The following is a 19,191-nucleotide window of genomic DNA, read 5'->3' as shown; positions in this document are numbered from 1 at the left end:
AAAAGTTACAGCAAGACTCCATCTCAAGCTGGACACAGTGTTGTGTTCCTGTTGTCCTATCTACACAGGAGGCATAGGGAAGGAAGATCACAGTCCAAGCCTCAAGCAAAAATAGGGGACTCTTATCTCCAAAAAGTTCAAAGTAGAGCTGTGGCTCAAGTGGTAGAGTGTCAGTCAGCCTTGAGGAAAAATAAAAAGCTCAGAGACATCACCCAGGTCTTGAGTTCAAGCCCCAGGACCAGCACAAAAGAAAAAATAAATGAGGAACTTAATGCCTAACCATACTCTCAACTTAGGTGCAACACTTTTTCCCATAGTTTTTCTAAATCACAGGCTTCTTAATTGATAGGTTAGCTTGAGATTGTACAATCCAAACCACTTGTACTTACCTTAAATTCAGGATTCTTACATTTAAAAAATGGAAGATTCTTAATAAAGTACTGGTTATTACTTTGCACTTACCTGCTTCATGTCACATGAGCAATGGTGAAAAAATCGGTGCTGGGTGATACCATGAAATATTTTGTGCAGTTTGGTCCCAAGCTCCTGGCTGTCAGATGCCTAAAATATGCCAGAGATACAAAGTGCTGAGTTCTGGTACTGACAGAAAGTTTAAATGTGGAGAGGCTGAGGCAGACAGGACACTAACATTCCTCTCAATGAGTACTTGACATTATACAAGTAGTTATGGCTCCTATATGTCTTCTCTTTTCTGTAACAGAGCAAGATCTTCAAACAAGGTCTTTGTTCTCCTATGTCTGCTACAGTAGATAAATGTCCCAGAGATCCTTCTGTTTATGAAGAGGTTATAGAAACAGTTCTTAGCCGAGCACCAGTGGCTCACACCTGTCATCCTACCTACTGAGGAAGCTAAAATCAGAGGGCTATTCAAAGCTAGCACAAGCAGGAAAGTCCACAAGACTGTTACCTCCAATGAACTACCACGAAGCCAGAAGTAGAGCTCAAGTGTAGAGCACTTAGCTTGAGCAAAAAAAGCTAATGGTCTGTGCCTGGACCCTAAGGTCAAGGCCCAGGACCAACATGTGTGCTCTCTCTCTCTCTCTCTCTCTCTCTCTCTCTCTCTCTCTCTCTCTCTCTCTCTCTCTCTCTCTCTCTCTTTCTCTCAAAAAGGTTCTTCTGTGAGACATGTTCCACAAGAGCAGAACTACATTGAACCACTGAGGTTGACAAGAAAGCTATTATTTTCCAGACAAGACTTTAGGGGAAGAGAGGAACGGAAGAGTACAGTCTGCATACATGGGAATGGGAAAGCCTTTGACACTGCAAGATAGAATTATATTAGCACTAAAAGTAGGACAGAGTAATCACCCAATAGAACACATTAGTGTTACAAATTCAAAAGGGAGTGGCCCACCCAAGATCAGCTGGTATAAACATTAAAGCTTTGACTCATTATACATATCCACATGACCCCCAAAGGTGAAGCTGAAATAAAAGGCACTCACTTATAAAGCTACTAGACTTATTGATCCAGTAACCCTACTTATTCCTATGAGGAAATTATACAAACAAATTCATATTGTAGGAGACAATCCAAAATAAGCAGGATATCAAGGTATTAAATGAAAAATAATCAAGATATCATGTGAGGTACTTAACAAAGCACCGTTTATATCAGGAAAAAAGCATTTTCAATTTAAATGTCTTAATATTAGAGGTATGGTTTATTACATTAGATTAAAACAATATTGTGGAATTACAGTAGAACACTGGTTAACCAAAGGAAAATTCCAAGACTGTTGAAACAGGAAAAAATACCAAATTATGTGTGAAAATACAATGCCTTGGTTGCAACTATAATATATATATGTGAGGGGCTGGGAATATGGCCTAGTGGTAGAGTGTTTGCCTCGCATACATGAAGCCTGGGTTCGATTCCTCAGCACCACATCTATAGAAAAAGCCAGAAGTAGCGCTGTGGCTCAAGTGGTAGAGTGCTAGCCTTGAGGAAAAAGAAGCCAGGAACAGTGCTCAGGCCCTGAGTCCAAGGCCCAGGACTGGCTAGAACAAAACAAAAATCCACAAAATATATATGTGATAACATGCAAAAGTGAAAATTATAGTATTAAAATGACTAGTTGTTACTTGTAGTTTTCTGGGTGCTATACTATCTTTTCAAGAAAATTTATAGGGGCTGGGGATATGGCCTAGTGCCAAGAGTGCTTGCCTCGTATACATGAGGCCCTGGGTTCAATTCCCCAGCACCACATATACAGAAAAAACGGCCAGAAGTGGCACTGTGGCTCAAGTGGCAGAGTGCTAGCCTTGAGCAAAAAGAAGCCAGGGACAGTGCTCAGGCCCTGAGTCCAAGGCCCAGGACTGGCAAAAAAAAGAAAATTTATATAAAAATGAGGCAACATGCCAGACACTTGTGCCTCATGCCTGTAATCCTAGTCACTCTGAAAGCTGAAATCTAAGTATCATGCTTAGAAGCCAGCCCAGGCAGGAAAGTCCATGAAATTTTTATCTTGACTAAACTACAAGAAAAATTGGAAGTGGAGCTGTGGCTCAAGTGGGAGAGTGCCACCTTGAGCACAAAAGCTCAGGGACAATGCCCAGGGCCAGGTCAAGCCTCAGGATCTGCAATAATAATAATAATAATAAATCAATAACTCTGAAATGAATGCATTACCCACTGATAATCCCAAATGGTCAGCATTCATTCTTAAATGGAAGGAAAAAAATTAACATTTGTCGAGAACCTATTGTGTGTTATGTACTTTCTTTCACATTATCTCAGTTTGTTCAGTCTGCTACAACAAACTACCATAGACTAGGAGCCTTATAAAAAATAAAAATTTCTCACAGTGAGGCTAGAAGTCTGGGGGTTAGCACAGCTGGTTCTGATGAGGACGCTCTTCAAGTTGTGGACTGCCTATTTCCCCCTGTGTCCTTACATGGCAGAAAGAGCAAGGGTCCCCATGTGGCCTTTTAAATTTATTTTATTTTATTCACACGTATGTGTACATATATGTATGTGTGCACATATATATGTATGTTTGTGTTGGTTCCAGACTTGAACTCAGGATCTTGTGTCCTTTCTTATTCACTCGCAGTTGGTACTCTACCACTTGAGATTTACCTCTAGTCCAGCATTTTGGTAGTTAATTGGAGATATAATCTCAAAGACTTTTTTTTTTTTTTTTTTTGCCAGTCCTCGAGCTTGGACTCAGGGCCTGAGCACTGTCCCTGGCTTCTTTTTGCTCAAGGCTAGCACTCTACCTCTTGAGCCACAGCGCCCCTTCTGGCTTTTTCTATATATGTGGTGCTGAGGAATCGAACCCAGGGTTTCATGTATGTATACAAGACAAGCACTCTACCACTAGGCCATATTCCCAGCCCCGGCAGGCTAATTTTGAACCATGATCCTGAGATTCCTGAGTAAAAGGATTACAGGTGTGAACCTGTATTCAGTTGGTCTCTATATTAAGAGCACTGGGGGCTGGGAATATGGCCTAGTGGTAGAGTGCTCACCTCATATACATGAAGCCCTGGGTTCGATTCCTCAGCACCACATATATAGAAAACAGCTAGAAGTGGCGCTGTGGCTCAAGTGGTAGAGTGCTAGCCTTAAGTAAAAAGAAGTCAGGGACAGTGCTCAGACTCTGAGTTCAAGGCCCAGGACTGGCCAAAAAAAAAAAAAAAAAGAGCACTGATCTCATTCATGAAGATGGAGCCTAAGACTATTATCTTGGGGATTACAATTTCAATATATAAACTTTGGGAAGATACAAACATTCCGACAGTTGCTTATTTTTTTCCTCACCCTATGAATGTCTATGATTTTTCCTACTAATTTGTAGACAAGGCTCAGAAAATTACATGCAGGCACAAGTCCACACAGTAAGTAAATTAGTTGATCTGAACCATTGCCCCAACCCCAAACTCCCGATACTGTTCCATACTGTCACAACTTGTGGTTGCTTAGTTATTTCCAGTGTATGCTATGGGACTTAAAGGAGCTACAAATCTTAAATAACTTTCCACATTCATAAATGTTATACATACTACTATTCACTCAGTAAATACTTTTAAAAATACTTAGACCTGGTACTCTGTAGGATCCAAGTAGAAGCAAATGAAAAAGTTTCTAAAAGTACTGCACATATTATAAAGACAGGTAGGAGCATGTCATTGAAACCATGGCATTTGCAAACAGCCCAATCTCCTACTAACCTGGAAGGCCTGGAGACAGGTGTTTCTGAAGCTACTGCTGGTGCTTCCAGTCACCACACTCATGATGGAATTCACAGCCACTGAGAGTGAGGCCTGCAGTTTCTGGTAAGCCTAGGGAACAAAACTGCCAGCTCAGAAACTCCCAAAGAGGACGAAAGCTTCAGTCAGAGCAGGACAGTAACTAACAGTCCTTCCCTCCCACCAACACTGGCAGATATCTTCTTGTTAAGATCCTTAGGTATTAAAGTAAACTTTGTGTTTTTTTCCCAGTCCTGGGCCTTGGACTCAGGGCCTGAACACTGTCCCTGGCTTCCTTTTGCTCAAGGCTAGCACTCTACCACTTGAGCCACAGCGCCACTTCTGGCCTTTTCTATTTATGTGGTGCTGAGAAATCGAACCCAGAGTTTCAGGCATGCTAGGCAAGCACTCTACGGCTAAGCCACATTTTCAGCCCTAAAGTAAACTTTAAAATTGCTCCCTGCAACCAGGCTCTGGTGGCTTCTACCTGTAATCCTACTACTCAGGAGGCTGAGATCTGAGGATCTTGGTTCAAAGCTAGCCCAGGCAAGAAAGTCTGTGAGACTCTCATCTCCAATTAACCACCAGAAAACCGGTAATGGTGCTGTGGCTCAAGCAGTAGAGCACTAGCCTTGAGCTGAAGAGCTCAAGGACAGCACCCAGGCCCAGACTTCAAGCCCCACAACCTACTAAAAAGAAAAAGAAATTCTCACTGGTGGGCAGGTGCTGGTTGCTCATGCCTGTAATCCTAGCTACTCAGGAAGTGGAAATCTGAAAATCTCAGTTTGAAGCCAGTCTGGGCAGGAAAGTCCATGAGACTCTGATTGCTAATTAATCACTAGAAAATAGGAAGTGGTGCTGTGGCTCCAAGTGATGGAGCACTAGCTTTGTGGGAAAAAGCTCATGGACAGCACCCAGGCCCCGAGGTGAAGTCCCTTCTACAACAATGACCTCATTGACACAGAAAAGACAAATAGTAAGATAATGGGTGGCAAATACAGTTATATTTTTGGAAAACAAGTTTTCTGCGAAGGAAGTGAACTATATGAAGAAATGTGTCCTCAAAAATGATGGGATGGGGGCTGGGGACATGGCCTAATGGTAGAGTGCTTGCCTCGTATACATGAAGCTTTGGGTTCGATTCCTCAGCACCACATATACAGATAAAAGCCAGAAGTGGCGCTGTGGCTCAAGTGGCAGAGTGCTATCCTTGAGCAAAAAGAAGCCAGGGACAGTGCTCAGGCCCTGAGTCCAAGCCCCAGGACTGGCAACAAAAACCAAACCAACCAACCAAACAAAAAAAAGATGGGATGGAGGAACTCAGAAAGTCAGCTAAGAAGAGAATGTAGTATTATAAAGAATTAGGAAAACAAAGGAAGAAGGAAAGGTTTAGTGAAGCAGCAGCTCCAGAGGATGTGCAGGACAAGGAGACATGAACAAGGAAGCATGTGGTATTAGGCATTTTTTATACTACTTCTGTACCTATTTGCTCAAACTCGCCTAACAGGAGGTACAACTAAGTGAAAGCCTGAGCTCCTAGATGTGGGGTTATAACATCACCCAGCTAGCAGAGGATCAAAGGGGTATTCAAGGAGTAAGCCTCAATCCCTGTGGCTACGCACACTCTTTTTCTTAGAAAGTAGGGGAGAGGAAGTTGTGAGCTTATTACCTGGGAGGCAAGGTGATGCGGCTCCAAGACCTGATCCACAGTGAACTGGATGGAATCCCGTACCACACTGTGGCTCTCCATGAGAATAGCACTGAGATGAGCTGTGAGCAGAGGATAGACTCCTAAAGGGACATAGAACATCGGTAACCATGAGTAAGGATGACTGCAAGACCACTGTTCCTAGCCTCTGAGGCAGGGCTAAGACTGGGGAAGGTGCCTCTAGAGAGAAGTGGCTACTTCTAGCTAACCACCAGTAATTATGTTGTTTAGACATGCCCTCTTATTTCCCAGTTGCCAATGAGAGAAAGCTCAGGAAAATGAAGCATTACACTTTTTGAAGAAATAAATGAGGGATCCTGCTTAATTCATGCTATAAACAATGATATGGGGTGAACTCCTAAAGGAGAGGACAGGAGAGGGGAAGCCTGGACAGCATGTCTAATCCTCCTCCATTCTAGTTGAGCATCTCTGTTGTGTCGAGGCGAGCCACTGTTACGGGAACTGTGCCATTTCTTTCAAATGTTCTGTGGTTAAAAACAACAAAAGACTAAAACAGGTGCTGATAGCTCCCACCTACATATAATCCTAGCTGTTAAGAAGGCTGAGATCTGAGGATTGTAGTTCAAAGCTCGTCTGGCCAGGAAAGTCTGTGAAACTCTTATCTCCAATTAACCACTAAAAAAACTGGAAGTGGAGCTGTGGCTAAAGTGGTAGAGTGATAGCCTCAAGTTAAAAAAAAAAAAAAAAAGCTCAAGAACAGTGCCCAGGCTCTGAGTTCCAATCCAAGACTGGCACACAAAAAAAAAAAAAAGAAAAAGAAAATCCCATGATGAAGCAATCTAAGGTTGACTGGCTTTTCTTAGGACTTGATTAGAAATATTACCCCAGGCTGGGTGCCAGTGGCTTACACCTGTAATTCGAGCTATTCAGAAGGCTGAGATCTAAGGATCACAGTTCCAGTCCAGCCTGAGCAGGAAAATCTGTGAGATGCTTATCTCCTCTACACTACCAAAAAAGCCTGAAGTGGGGCTGGGGATATAGCCTAGTGGCAAGAGTGCCTGCCTCGGATACACGAGGCCCTAGGTTCAATTCCCCAGCACCACATATACAGAAAACGGCCAGAAGCGGCGCTGTGGCTGAAGTGGCAGAGTAGCCTTGAGCGGGAAGAAGCCAGGGACAGTGCTCAGGCCCTGAGTCCAAGGCCCAGGACTGGCCAAAAAAAAAAGCCTGAAGTGGAGCTGTGGCTCAAGTGGTAGAGAAACTAAAGGACAACAACCAGGCTCTGAATTCAAGCCCTAGGACAGAAACATAAAAAGAATGAACAAATGAATGAAAGAAAGAAAAGAAGGAAGGAGAAAGACAGACAGAAGAAAGGAAAGAAAGAAGAAAAATACAAACCCAGAAGGAACACTTCCCAACACAAAGCACCATGAAGATTTCTGGTAGAGAAAGTTAGTTATATGTGGATCCAAAAGAAGTCTGGAACTAGATGTAGGAGAACACTGACTTAGGGTCAGGTCTTCAACCAGTGACAAGGTCACTTCACTTGTCTCTGTTTAAGACAGAAAATGGCTATAGTCCTACTTGCCCTCTCAGATATGTTGAATAGATAAACTGAGATAATGTAAATGAATTATTTTGGATACATACATTAAAATAGCTGCTGTTGCTATGATGCTAGAACATATGGGTTACTATTTTCTACAGTTTGGCCCTAGAAAAGTCTCAAGAAACCAGATCCCTTTTAAGAACAGACATTTAATTAAAAGGTCAAGGTTCATTCCTAAAACTGCCGATATCAACACATGCTTTTGACGTTGTAACAAACTGGTAATGTGTTAATCATAGAAAAGTTACCATGACAAGGTGGGAAGAAGGCCAATTAAATATTTTTTAAAGACAAGTGGAATCAGATTGTAGTTTTGCACAATCTGTTTCCCAAAGAAACACAGGAGAAATCTTTCACGGACCTAAGATGAAAAGAGATGAATAAAATTATCTCTACTTTCCTTCCCTGTACATCTTCAGAGGCTCATTGTAAACTCCCAGATGTGTAAGATTTTAAAAGACATTTGGTATGTTTACTATTCAGTGATGGATTTCTTTTTAATTCCAAACTGAGGACAAATACTGATATGCTGCAGGCTTTCAGAATTACATTGAACCGAGATGTATAAATTATAGTACTACAAGAATGACATTTCTGGGTTCTTAAGGTATGTTCAATAGAACTCAGAACACAGTATCAGGCTTATGTTATCTTACCATTATCCTCTGGCAGATCTTAAAAAAAATACCAGAGAGTAGCAGATCTTAAGCCTCAAGAGGATCTTTAGCGCTGGAAGGGCTTCTGATATCACCAAGCTTAACAATCTCATGTTTAAGACATAAAAGAAAGGCTCAGATGATTTCTGTGACTTGCTTTCTGAATATCACTGAAGAAGTTGATACTGGAGTTCAGATTAAACTCAGTCCTCTTAATTCTTTCCTGAACTTCTCTGCCTACAGATCAGACAACAAATCCAGGAATCCTCACAGGAGCCCTCAACCTCCTTGTTAGACTTCATTAGTCTAGGTTTCTTCCACTTCCCATTCCCTGCCCCTAATCAGTGGGACAGGAGCACCAAAGAATACTATCTCCTCAAAAACAATTCAATCCTAAGCCTCTTAGAAGAGCGCTTCTCTTCCAAGGGTGTGCATCTTGGGAAAAGGAGAGAAGCAGGGAGAATCTTATAGCTGACAGTAACAGATTGGCCTGATCACTTCTCAGCCTTTTAGCCAGCATCAAATATACAGATTACTGGCCAGCAACAGCTGGGGTTGTAAGTAGACTCATTGCTCCCATGATGCAATGTGGACAGCGCCACATGGAAAAACAGTAGAATACATGGAGGGCAAGCCCTGTGGAAAAAACACTGGCTCATGTAAAAGGAATACCAAAAGGGAGACTTTCAGCTCTTCTTCAAATATGACAAGCTCTACTTATAACTTCCCTCAAAGCTGAGGCAGATCTTGATAAACGCTTATTAAAGTCTTATTAAACTTTCATCCCATGATTTATTATACCAGGATGGATGAAACAACTCTCACTTCCATTTGAGAATTACTTGAGACTCTCATTGGAAATGAAAATTATTGAGCCGCATTAGATTTTTACATTATAGCAAAATAACAGCCTATGTCGTTGCATGTCTTCAAAGGACTAAGACAATTTTGATTATATGATTCACAAGCCACAAACTGAAATTGCTGCTTTGCCTCTGACAGACCCTTTCTGATAACAAGTTAACCGCATGTGTAATAGATAAATGCCAAAGCCCTGCTACTTGTGCTCCTAGATGAAGTCAAGCTACTTTTCTTGATCCCAGCAGGGCAGCAGGGTGATGAAAAGTTCTCAAGCCTACCTGCATATTGGAATCATCTCAAAGTTTACATACTGAAAGAGGTTGTAGCTCAGTAGCAGAGCTCATGTTTAGTAGTACACAAGGCCCTGGGGCTTAAGTCCCAACATCAAAACAAAACAATAACACACAAAACAAACCCTACAGACACCCACACCCCACTTCAGTCCAGGGAAATCAAGTTTGTTGTGTGTGTATTCCTCAGATTTAAAACTTAGAGCCTTGAACTTGGTAGGACTGTTTTCTGCTGGTGTTTTGATAATTTTTCATTTTTGTTTTATTACTAAGTAGTTGTACAGAGACTATAATTCCATAAGTCAGGTTATGAATATAATGCTTCTTGATCAATGTCATCCTTCTGTAGTTCTCTCCCTTTTTCTACTAGCTATTTTTAATAGAGTCTCACTTCCTGCCCAAGTGTGTGACTGGACCCCAATCTGTCTATTTTAGGCTTCCTATAGTTGCTTAAGTGAAAGGTTCTTGTAGCCAGCTTCCCTGCATTGCAAGGGAGTCTTGCAGACTTTTCTGCCTGAACTGGCCTCAAAATATAATTCTCTCATTCTTCGTCTCCTACGTAGCTAGGATTATAGGCATGAGTCAGTGGTACCAAGTTAGGTTTGGCCTTTTTTTTTTTTTTTTTTTTTTTGCCAGTCCTGGGCCTCAGACTCAGGGCCTGAGCACTGTCCCTGGCTTCCTTTTGCTCAAGGCTAGCACTCTGCCACTGGAGCCACAGCGCCACCTCTGGTCGTTTTCTATATATGTGGTGCTGGGGAATCAAACCCAGGGCAAGCATCCTTACCACTAGGCCATATTTCCAGCCTGGCTTGGGCATTTTTTAAAGTTCCTCAGGTAATTTATTGTGTAACTAAGGTTGAGAGCCATTGATCTAAGGTAATACACTCCCTAGGAAACACTCTGAGAGTGCCCATTGGGCTCTGGCTGTCAAAATCTGGGAATGTTATTATTTAAGTAATGCATCAACATACAGATCTTTTCCACATGGCATACAATTTGCTTAATTTGCTAAGTAGGGTATTTCACTGGAAAACCTTTCATAACATAAATATATTTAATTCAGATGTGTACTTTATACATATTGCCCTTTCTTTATCCTCTTAGCATTTGGCAAGCCCAAACTGAGCCTTCACACTTTTACCTACCCCAGATTTCCTTTTGCTGGACTGTTAATCCACCGTGAAAATCCACAAAGAGAAAAAGCAGAAGAGCTGGTCCCTGAGAGTCTGTTTTCTGAGATTCAATTCCCACACTGGACTCTACCCGATAACTCACATCTGGAAGTACCAAATCTAGAGAACAAGAGGTAATACAAATTTCTAAGGTAAGGTGACTATAGAACCTGTTTTCTAAGCAAAGAGGTATCTCACCATAGGAAATCCCAAATCTAAATGGAAACGTTCAGCTGAGTATGGCAGTATACTTGTAGTCCCAGCATTGGGGAGTCTGTGGAGCAAAAGTACTGAGAACTCAAGGCCAACCTAGGATATACAAGGAGGCATTGTCTTAAGAAAACAAAAATAATTTGGGCACTGGTGGCTGTATAATCCTAGCTACTCAGGAGGCTGAGATCTGAGGACTGCAGTTCAAAGCCAGCCCAGGCAGGAAAGTCTGTGAAGCTCTTACCTCTAATTAACTACCAGAAAACAAAAAGTGGTGCTGTGGCTCAAAGTAGTAGAATGTTAACCTTGAGCAAAAGAGCTCAGGGACAGTGAGTGCCCAGCCCCAGAGTTCAAGCCTCACAATTGACATAAATAAACAAATCAAAATATCCAGTTCCACTCCTGAATTTGCTTTTCTAGCCACATGATGGAAACAAATACTAGTAACTCACATAACATCAAAATGACAACTACGTGTAAAAAATAAACCAGAGTACTCCTTTTCACTTACTAGGAAATACTACACAATGAATCTATTTATTTCCTATATAACTTTTGAAAGCTGGTAGGACTAGTAACAGGCAAAGACCAAATTTAAATTGGAATGATGATGTGAACAGCTAACATAATAAGTAGCAAGTTGTACAATATGCCAGGTATCCCATTAAATTCTTTGCAAATTCTATTAATTTCTTTTTTTTGTTTGTTTGTTTGTTTGTTTGTTTGTTTTTTTGCAAGTCCTGGGGTGTCAGCTCAGGGTCTGAGCACTGTCCCTGGCTTCGTTTTGCTCAAGGTTAGCACTCTACCTCTTGAGCCACAGCACCACTTCTGGCTTTTTACTATATATGTGGTGCTGAGGAATCGAACCCAAGGCTTCATGTATAGAAGGCAAGCACTCTACCACTAGGCCATATTCCCAGCCCAAGTTCTATTAATTTCAATGTTTAGATTTCACCACACTCCTGGGTACACCTGTCCTTATGACCTTTTACTGATAAGAGGCACAGACAGGTTAAATAATTTGCCCAATGTGAATCAGTAAGTGGTAAAACTGAGATACAGACTTTGCCAGACTGACTCCAAATATGCTCTTAGTTCCAAAATTGTATGATATGTATTTTTAAATCACAGTGCGTATGGTCACTTTCTATCAGGCTGATCCTTTTGAAGCTGTCTGGATAGCCTCACATTCCAGATCCATACAGAGAAGTGCTGGTTTCCTCTCCATGTGTGATCCTGGTTCTGTTCCTTAGAGAAGTGGAGGAGGGAGATAAGGGAACATTTTCTACATTATTCACTTCCAAAGTTATCTGAGCAAGTCTAGACATTGAAAATTGGAAAATAAAGGAAACCAATAGTCTGAATATGAAAATGAAAGAACCAGATACAAAGACCCCTAGTCACTTGGGTCATTCTTCTATTCAAGATCCCAGTGGCATGGCATCCTCTCTATTAAGGTCAAACGTTGTTTCCTTGCAAAACTACATACAAGCAGAGACACTATCTGAAGATACCTCCTCTCCTCCCATCCTTTGGAATAACCATGCTCTCAAGAGAAAGGAACTATCTCTGGAGGCTGACTTCCTAGCTGAAAATTCTATCATTCCTTGGAGACACTGTTGTATCCCAAGAAGTTTCAAACCTCTCATACCAGGTATAGTCCTAGAACACCTATTCCCTTCTGCTCATCTTCCTTAGGCCCAAATCCTGGCCACTTTCTGCACTTCCAAGGAATTTAGCAAACAACAGTCATACTCAGTATTGTAAACCTCATAGACATAGCCATGGTTGTGTAGTCCTAGTTCCCAGTTTCAGCTCTGAGTTCCATTGGTAGCCATCTGACTTTTAGAAAAACCCAAAGCTAATGTTGTTAGGCCCTACATGAATTTCATGTAGTATTTATATTTTGATCTTTTCCAAGTAATTTTATGCATGCTTCCTCTTTTCATTAATAAGCATTTTCCTTCCTTAATTGTTCAGGGAAGAAACGGTAGCAAGCTGCAAAGCCCAGACTGCTAGTCTCTGTTGGATTTTTCTTGTATGATACATTTATCTAGTTCCAGTGGCCTCTTAAGCTTGGACAGAGCCCTAAGCCATAAGACCACTGGGTCCTACCTATTTCAACATGCAGGTGTTGTTGTAGTCCTTCATTTTAATAACACTCTTCAGGTTTCTTCATCTCTTACAAAAAAAGAAAAAAGGGTGATATACCTGTGTCCAAATTGAGATCCACATTGGGCACCATGCACAATTGGTATTTTTTCCAGTCAATGAAATAAGAGGTGTCTTTGAAGACAATAGTGCTTTGCTTCTCCCCTTTGGGCAATATCAGAGGTAGACCTGAAGGTCCATATAGGAATATGTATAACTGCTAAAGAAAACTGCCACATTTTAGCTTCTTATGACTATGTATTCACTCGTATAAAATAAACAGTAACCCACCAGTGACTCACACCTGTAATCCTAGCCACTCAGGAGGCTGAGATCTGAGGACTGAGGTTTGACGCCAGTGCAGGCAAACAAATCCGTGAGACTCTTATTTTTAATTAACCAGCAAAAAGCCAGAAGTTGAAGCATGGTTCAAGTGGCAAGGTGTCAGATATGAACCCACGGAGAGAGGCTCGGAGTTCAAGCCCCAGTACCAGCACACATACACAAGAAAAGACAGATGTGTTTCAGCATCCTGGTATTTATTTTGTTAAGCTGTCAATTAATTGTTCAAAGGAGTTACACCATTGGAATCCACCCCTTTGTATACCATACTTTAGTCAGTGTGTGTGTGTGTATGTGTGTGCACATATATGTATGTGTGCCTTACCATACACATACATACATGTTTTCATATATGTTTGCAATTTAGACTGGATAGATGGGGGGGGGGACTGATGTTGAGGAAAGGGGTGACATTGATCAAGATGTGCTGTACTCATAAACTGACCTGTTGAACTGAAACTCCTTTACACAACACAACTACTTAAAAATAACAAGGAGACCTAAGGATCACAATTTAAAGCCAATTTGGGCAGGAAAGTCCATGAAATTCTTTTCTCTAATTAACCACCAAAACCCAGAAGTAGAGTTGTGGCTCAAGTGGCATAGCACTAGCATAAAAGCTCAGCAACAGTGCCCAAGACCTGAGTTCAAACCCCAGGACTGGCACACATACAAAATAATAACAACAACAAACAAGATATTCTAACAAGACAAAAAATGTATAGAAGCTACATGTAAGAACTACCATTTCAAATCCTTAAATCTATTTCCTACTTTAACCCTGTTATACTAAAATAACTCCTTGCTGAAAAAAATTCCTTGCTCCCCAATCTCTCAACTGCAGTAACTAGCTGGTTACATCATTGCATTCATTTCTTGTTTATTTGTTTTGTTTTTGTTGCCAGTCCTGGGCCTGAGCACTATCCCTGGTTTCCTTTTGCTCAAGGCTAGCACTCTACCTCTTGAGCCACAGCACCACTTCTAGCTTTTTTCTATATGTGTGGTGCTGAGGAATCGAACCCAAGGCTTCATGTATACGAAGCGAGCACTTTACCACTCGGCCATATTCCCAGCCCTGCATTAATTTCTTTTTGTGATATATTTTGCCCTTCATGCCTACCTCACTTTTAACTCAGGCACTTATTAGTTTTTAGCCCAGTTCATACACTTTTGTGCATGTATGTATGCCAGTCCTGGGGCTCTAACTCAAAGTCTGGGAGCTGTCTCTGCACCTTTTTGCTCAAGGTTAGTGTTCTATCACAGTGGAGCCAAAGCTCCACCTTCCAGTTTATTATTATTTTTTTGGTAGCTAAATGGAGATAGAGTCTTAAGGAATTTCTTGCCATGGCTAGCTTCAAATCCTGACCCTCAGAACTCAACCTCCTGAGTAGCTAAGATTACAGGTGTGAGCCACTGGCTCATTTACTTTTTACATAGAAATTACTAACTTTTCTCTCTTATCCATCTGTATAATGCTGCAAGATACTCTTGCCAAAGCACCCAGTGGCTTCTTGTTATACCGAAAATAAAGACATACCTTTGAGTATGGCTTTCAATATCTACTATGTACAACTACTTAAAAAAAACAAAACAGAGTCATGCTATGTATTTCAGATTGGCCACAAACTAACAGTCTTTTGCCAATGCTTCCCAAGTACATCTCTCCTTGCATTATCCATGCTTTTGGTTATACTGACTTAGATGAACATTTTATAATCGTTAGCTCCCTCGTAAAATGTATGAATTTTATGAAATCTTACCTTCCATACTGGGCTAGGTACTTTCATACAAATTGTATGTTCTTCTAGACATAGAATTCATATATAAAGCTTTCCTAAACCGGATGGAACTTGTCATCAGAAGGATATGGAAGCTGACGAAATCCTGCTCGACTGGCTGGAGAAGGCCTGTGGGCACAGAGCGGCCGCTGGGGTCAGCACCAGTCCCCCCGCGGCCACGCCAGCCACCCCATCAGGGAGGTGCAGTGCCACCGGATGTCCCAGCACGGGGTGGATTCTGCGGCAGTAGGGTTCCGTTGGATTACATTTTTGTCTACTCCTAAAAATAATTTAAAAAAAAAGACAATTTAACTTTTCCCCCTCTTAAGAAATTACTTAATAAGAGTGTTGAATTTTATTCAAACATATACATAACCACGTAATCCACCATAGCTGTTTCACTGCCTTAACTAATTTATATTTCACTTAGAGAATCACAGCACTGGACAGCGTAGAAAACTGGCATTTCGGAGATATCATAGCTCTAGCCTTTTCTGTCTTTAATGGCATTTTTCTCATCCCCAAAAGTGAATTTCCTCTACTAAAACTACTGTAAGCTTCAGAAGTTTCTAAGATCATTCAAAGATCAGCATTGTGTATTGGGATCTATGCGTCACAAATGACCTAACTGGCCCCATGATCCTTAAAATTCTGCTCTCACACGCCCTCTCTTACATGGATCTGAGGTTATTGTTAGATGAGAGCAATGAAAAGAAATAGGTTGTCATTCTCTCCAAGAAAGAATCTAGAAATTTGGTTTTGTTTGCTTACTTTCCAGCAACTCTTTGCTAAACAGAACCACTACTGATTAATCTTTCCTCTCCCTCCAAACTAATCAGATCCTACTCTTAGGAGAGGAACACAAAGGTGTAATGCTTATATGACTCTGATCATATAAAATAATATTTATCAAAATGAAAAAATAATTAATCAGATCACCCAAGGAAACACGCTAACATTGATTTGTAGGCTTAAATTCTTGTCACTAAAGCTGTGCTAGTGAGCTGTTTACCTGTAAGCACTGGATTACATTACATGATTTAATTGTTTTTGTTTTGGGAAAGATTTTTCCAAGGTAGCTGAGTTGACCTTGAACTCTAAATCCTCCTGCCTAAGCCACCTGAGTACTGGGATTATAGGCATATACTACCATACCCATACTATAGGATTTTGAAAGAAAGATGTAGATAGGATTTTCTTACTTTTTACTAAAGAATAAAGAACATTGCCAAGGGTAGATGTAGTCTCAAAAGAAAAAAAAGGAGGGCTTAGGGATATAGCTTGGTGATCGAACATTTATTTAGCATGCCTAAACTCCTCAGCTCAATACCCAACACTTCAAGGAAACCAAGAGGGGTTGAAGACGTGGCTCAGATGGTAGAATGCCAGCCAATAAGCCAAAGCATCAGATACTGAGTTCTAGTCCTGGTCTCAGATAAAAAAGAAAACAAATAATTAGTTGGACTTAAGGACACATTACATCTTTCCTGGATGTAACCTATGTTCACTTTGGAAAAGTGAAGTTGGAAGTAGTAGCCAGATGGAGAAAGAAGGTAGGAACCCCACCTGTTCAGATAATTTATCATCTCCTCCATGGATTTATTGTTTTTAGAGTCTGAAGGAAGTGGAAGTGAGGAAAGTGATAATTTTCAAACCAATCCAGAAGGCTGATGCATGAAAGGTAACATACAACAAATTCCTCTGTAATCATAATACCTCCCTATCCACAAATTCAAGTAAACTTTTGAATTCCCAGTCTTCTCACTCATGTCTAAATGGAATTAGAATTTTTGGAGTTTGTTTCATTTCACTCATAGAAGAAAATAAGGCATGGAGAAAAGGACTAGGAACATCCTCAGGTCAATTACAATGTATTCAGGGAGCCAGAAATAGTAAGTTTTCAACAGAAATGATATAAGAGCTTTATTTCTATTTTTCTTTTAGAGAGGCTTATACCTCTTGGAAATGATAAAGGTAGAGGTAGTGGCACAGGTCTAAGTTTAGCTATGGCAGGAGGCAGAAATCAGGAGGATCATAGTCTGAGATCAACCCCATACAAAAACCAGGGTGCCCTATTCCCAAATCAAGTAAAGCAAAAAGATCTAGAAGTGTGTGTCTCATGGTAGAGTGCCTTCCTAGCAAGTGTGAGGCCCTGAGTTCAAACCCAGCACTCCCCCCCAAAAAGAAAGAAATGACAAGAACACCTGGGCATGATACTGCATATGTATAGCCCCAGCTAGTGCAGCCCAAGCTGTTTGGAAAGATGAAGTAGGAGGACAGCTTGAGGCAGGACTTTCAAAAAAGAAAGGGAATACAAGGGAAACTATGTCCAACTTCTACCCATCCTCTTAATAAGAGAACACAATATCAAAGGGACAGCAATGCTTTTGCTTTCACCTCACATAATGCTGACAGTTTACAACAAGAGCAATTCCACTCCACAGGTTCAAAGTTGGTTCATTCTCCAGCCTGCAAAGCAAAGGAAAGCTAAGCCATCTCTCAAATCAAGGTCTGCTTGATACAAAACTTGACCCATGACTTCTACCACCCATGAGCTTACCAGAAATCAGTAACCCAATAACCAAAAAGAAAACGGAAAAAATTATAAAGTTCGCCAGCTCTAATGAAAGTCAAAGCCATGAAAGGTTTTAGATGAATCTAATTACTCATTAAAAGTTAATATAGAGTTAGAAAATGTGAGAATCTCATGAGATTAGTTTTAAGTGACTCTGAGTCAAAAAATCAAGCGGTAAGGCAACTGGAAATAGGGAATCATGGCTGAGGAACACTACAGAGCCACAGCCTCATCTGAAGTCATGGGCTTACAGACTTACCCAATGATCTCCGTGGAGACAACCCCATTTACCTTTACACTGAAATTAAACCTGATCTGCAAAACAACAAATGAAGTGTGAGATTTTATCTAAGCCGTGGATTACATACCTAACCCCTGAAGGAAAATATATTCTTTACTTTTAAGTTAATATTATTTTAATTGGCAAATCCCCCATAAACTGCACTGTGTAGTCTTAGCTCGGTCAGCCTCTCCTTCCGTCTAATAGCACCTTGGAGCCAACTCCCATATATTAGTACTGGATTGTTAATAGAACAGCAATAGATCCCCAGCACTTACTTTCTCAATTAATTGTACCCTTTGATTCTATTCCTTCTTTCCCCATCATCCTCCTGTTCTGGAAAACATTTCATTTACTATTCCTATGATTTCAACCTTTTTAGACTCCACACAAAGGTGAGATCATGAGTATTTATCTTTCTGTGCCTGGACCATAGAATGGATGAAGAAAATGTAAATTCATACAAAATGAGCTAATCTACAATTTAAAAAAATATTGTTTACAAAAATATGGGTGAATCTGGAGGAAAAGCATATTCTTTAAAAAATATTTTTGTTTATTTATTTTGTTGGTCATGGGGCTTGAGCTTTGAGCCTGGGCACTGTCCCTGAGCTCTTCAGCACAAGGCTAGTGCTCAACCTCTTTGAGCCACACAACACCACTTCTGGTTTTCTGGTGGTTAATTCTTGATAACAGTCTCAAGCCTTTGCTGCCCTGGCTGGCTTGAACCATGATCCTTAGATCTCAGCCTCCTGAGTAGCTAGGATTATAGGCGTGAGCCACCGACACCCAGCTCATTGTTACATTTCCATACCTTTAGCATACATCCCAATCTTACTCCTTCTTTCACTCTCCCTTTCTCCTCCCCCAAATAATTTCAATGATCTTCACTGTTCTGGGTGTGTGTGTGTGTGTGTGTGTGTGTCTGTGTGTCTGTGTGTGTGTGTGCGTGTGCCAATCCTGAGGCTTGGACTCTGTTCTAAGCACTATCCCTGAGTTTTTTTGCTCCAGGTTAGCATAATCCATAGCCCAACTTCTGGCTTTTTGAGAGTTAATTGGAGACTTTTCTGCTCAAGCTGGCTTTGAGCCATGATCCTCAGATCCCAGCCTTCTGAGTAGGCAGGAGTACAGGCATTAGCTACAGGTGCCTGGCTTCCTTGCTCTCTTTTTATAGATGCAAACAATACACTTTGTCCATATTAATCTCCTTTTCTGCTCTGAAAAGGATCATCTTTATCAGCTTTATTCATATGCATTTTCACTAACTATACTCAATACTGGCCAATGTTCATATTCTCTTATGTATGTTAAGTCCTACACTACAGTAATCCCAAGTGGTCTCAATTATCAAGAAATCTTCATCTCTGCCATTCTAACTCCTCC

At 40.9% G+C, this 19,191-nt stretch overlaps 1 protein-coding gene across 1 annotated transcript in view; it reads right to left on the bottom strand.

The window, feature by feature from the left end:
• The window catches only part of C13H11orf80 (chromosome 13 C11orf80 homolog), a 62,108-nt gene that overhangs the window by 10,960 nt on the left and 31,957 nt on the right, over positions 1–19,191 (bottom strand). The window contains exons 6-13 of the mRNA XM_048359641.1: positions 17,788–17,843; positions 17,351–17,422; positions 15,050–15,230; positions 12,894–13,050; positions 10,446–10,592; positions 5,885–6,006; positions 4,198–4,308; positions 463–561 (exon numbers count right to left, since the gene is read on the bottom strand). Coding sequence (XP_048215598.1) covers positions 463–561; positions 4,198–4,308; positions 5,885–6,006; positions 10,446–10,592; positions 12,894–13,050; positions 15,050–15,230; positions 17,351–17,422; positions 17,788–17,843 — 945 coding nt within the window. The remainder of the gene's footprint in view (positions 1–462; positions 562–4,197; positions 4,309–5,884; positions 6,007–10,445; positions 10,593–12,893; positions 13,051–15,049; positions 15,231–17,350; positions 17,423–17,787; positions 17,844–19,191) is intronic.

The sequence above is a fragment of the Perognathus longimembris genome, chromosome 13 (genome assembly GCF_023159225.1).
Source record: "Perognathus longimembris pacificus isolate PPM17 chromosome 13, ASM2315922v1, whole genome shotgun sequence".
Classification (NCBI taxonomy): Eukaryota; Metazoa; Chordata; class Mammalia; order Rodentia; family Heteromyidae; genus Perognathus; species Perognathus longimembris.
Note: the sequence above shows the minus strand (reverse complement) of the source record. Positions and strands in the feature narration are given on the sequence as shown.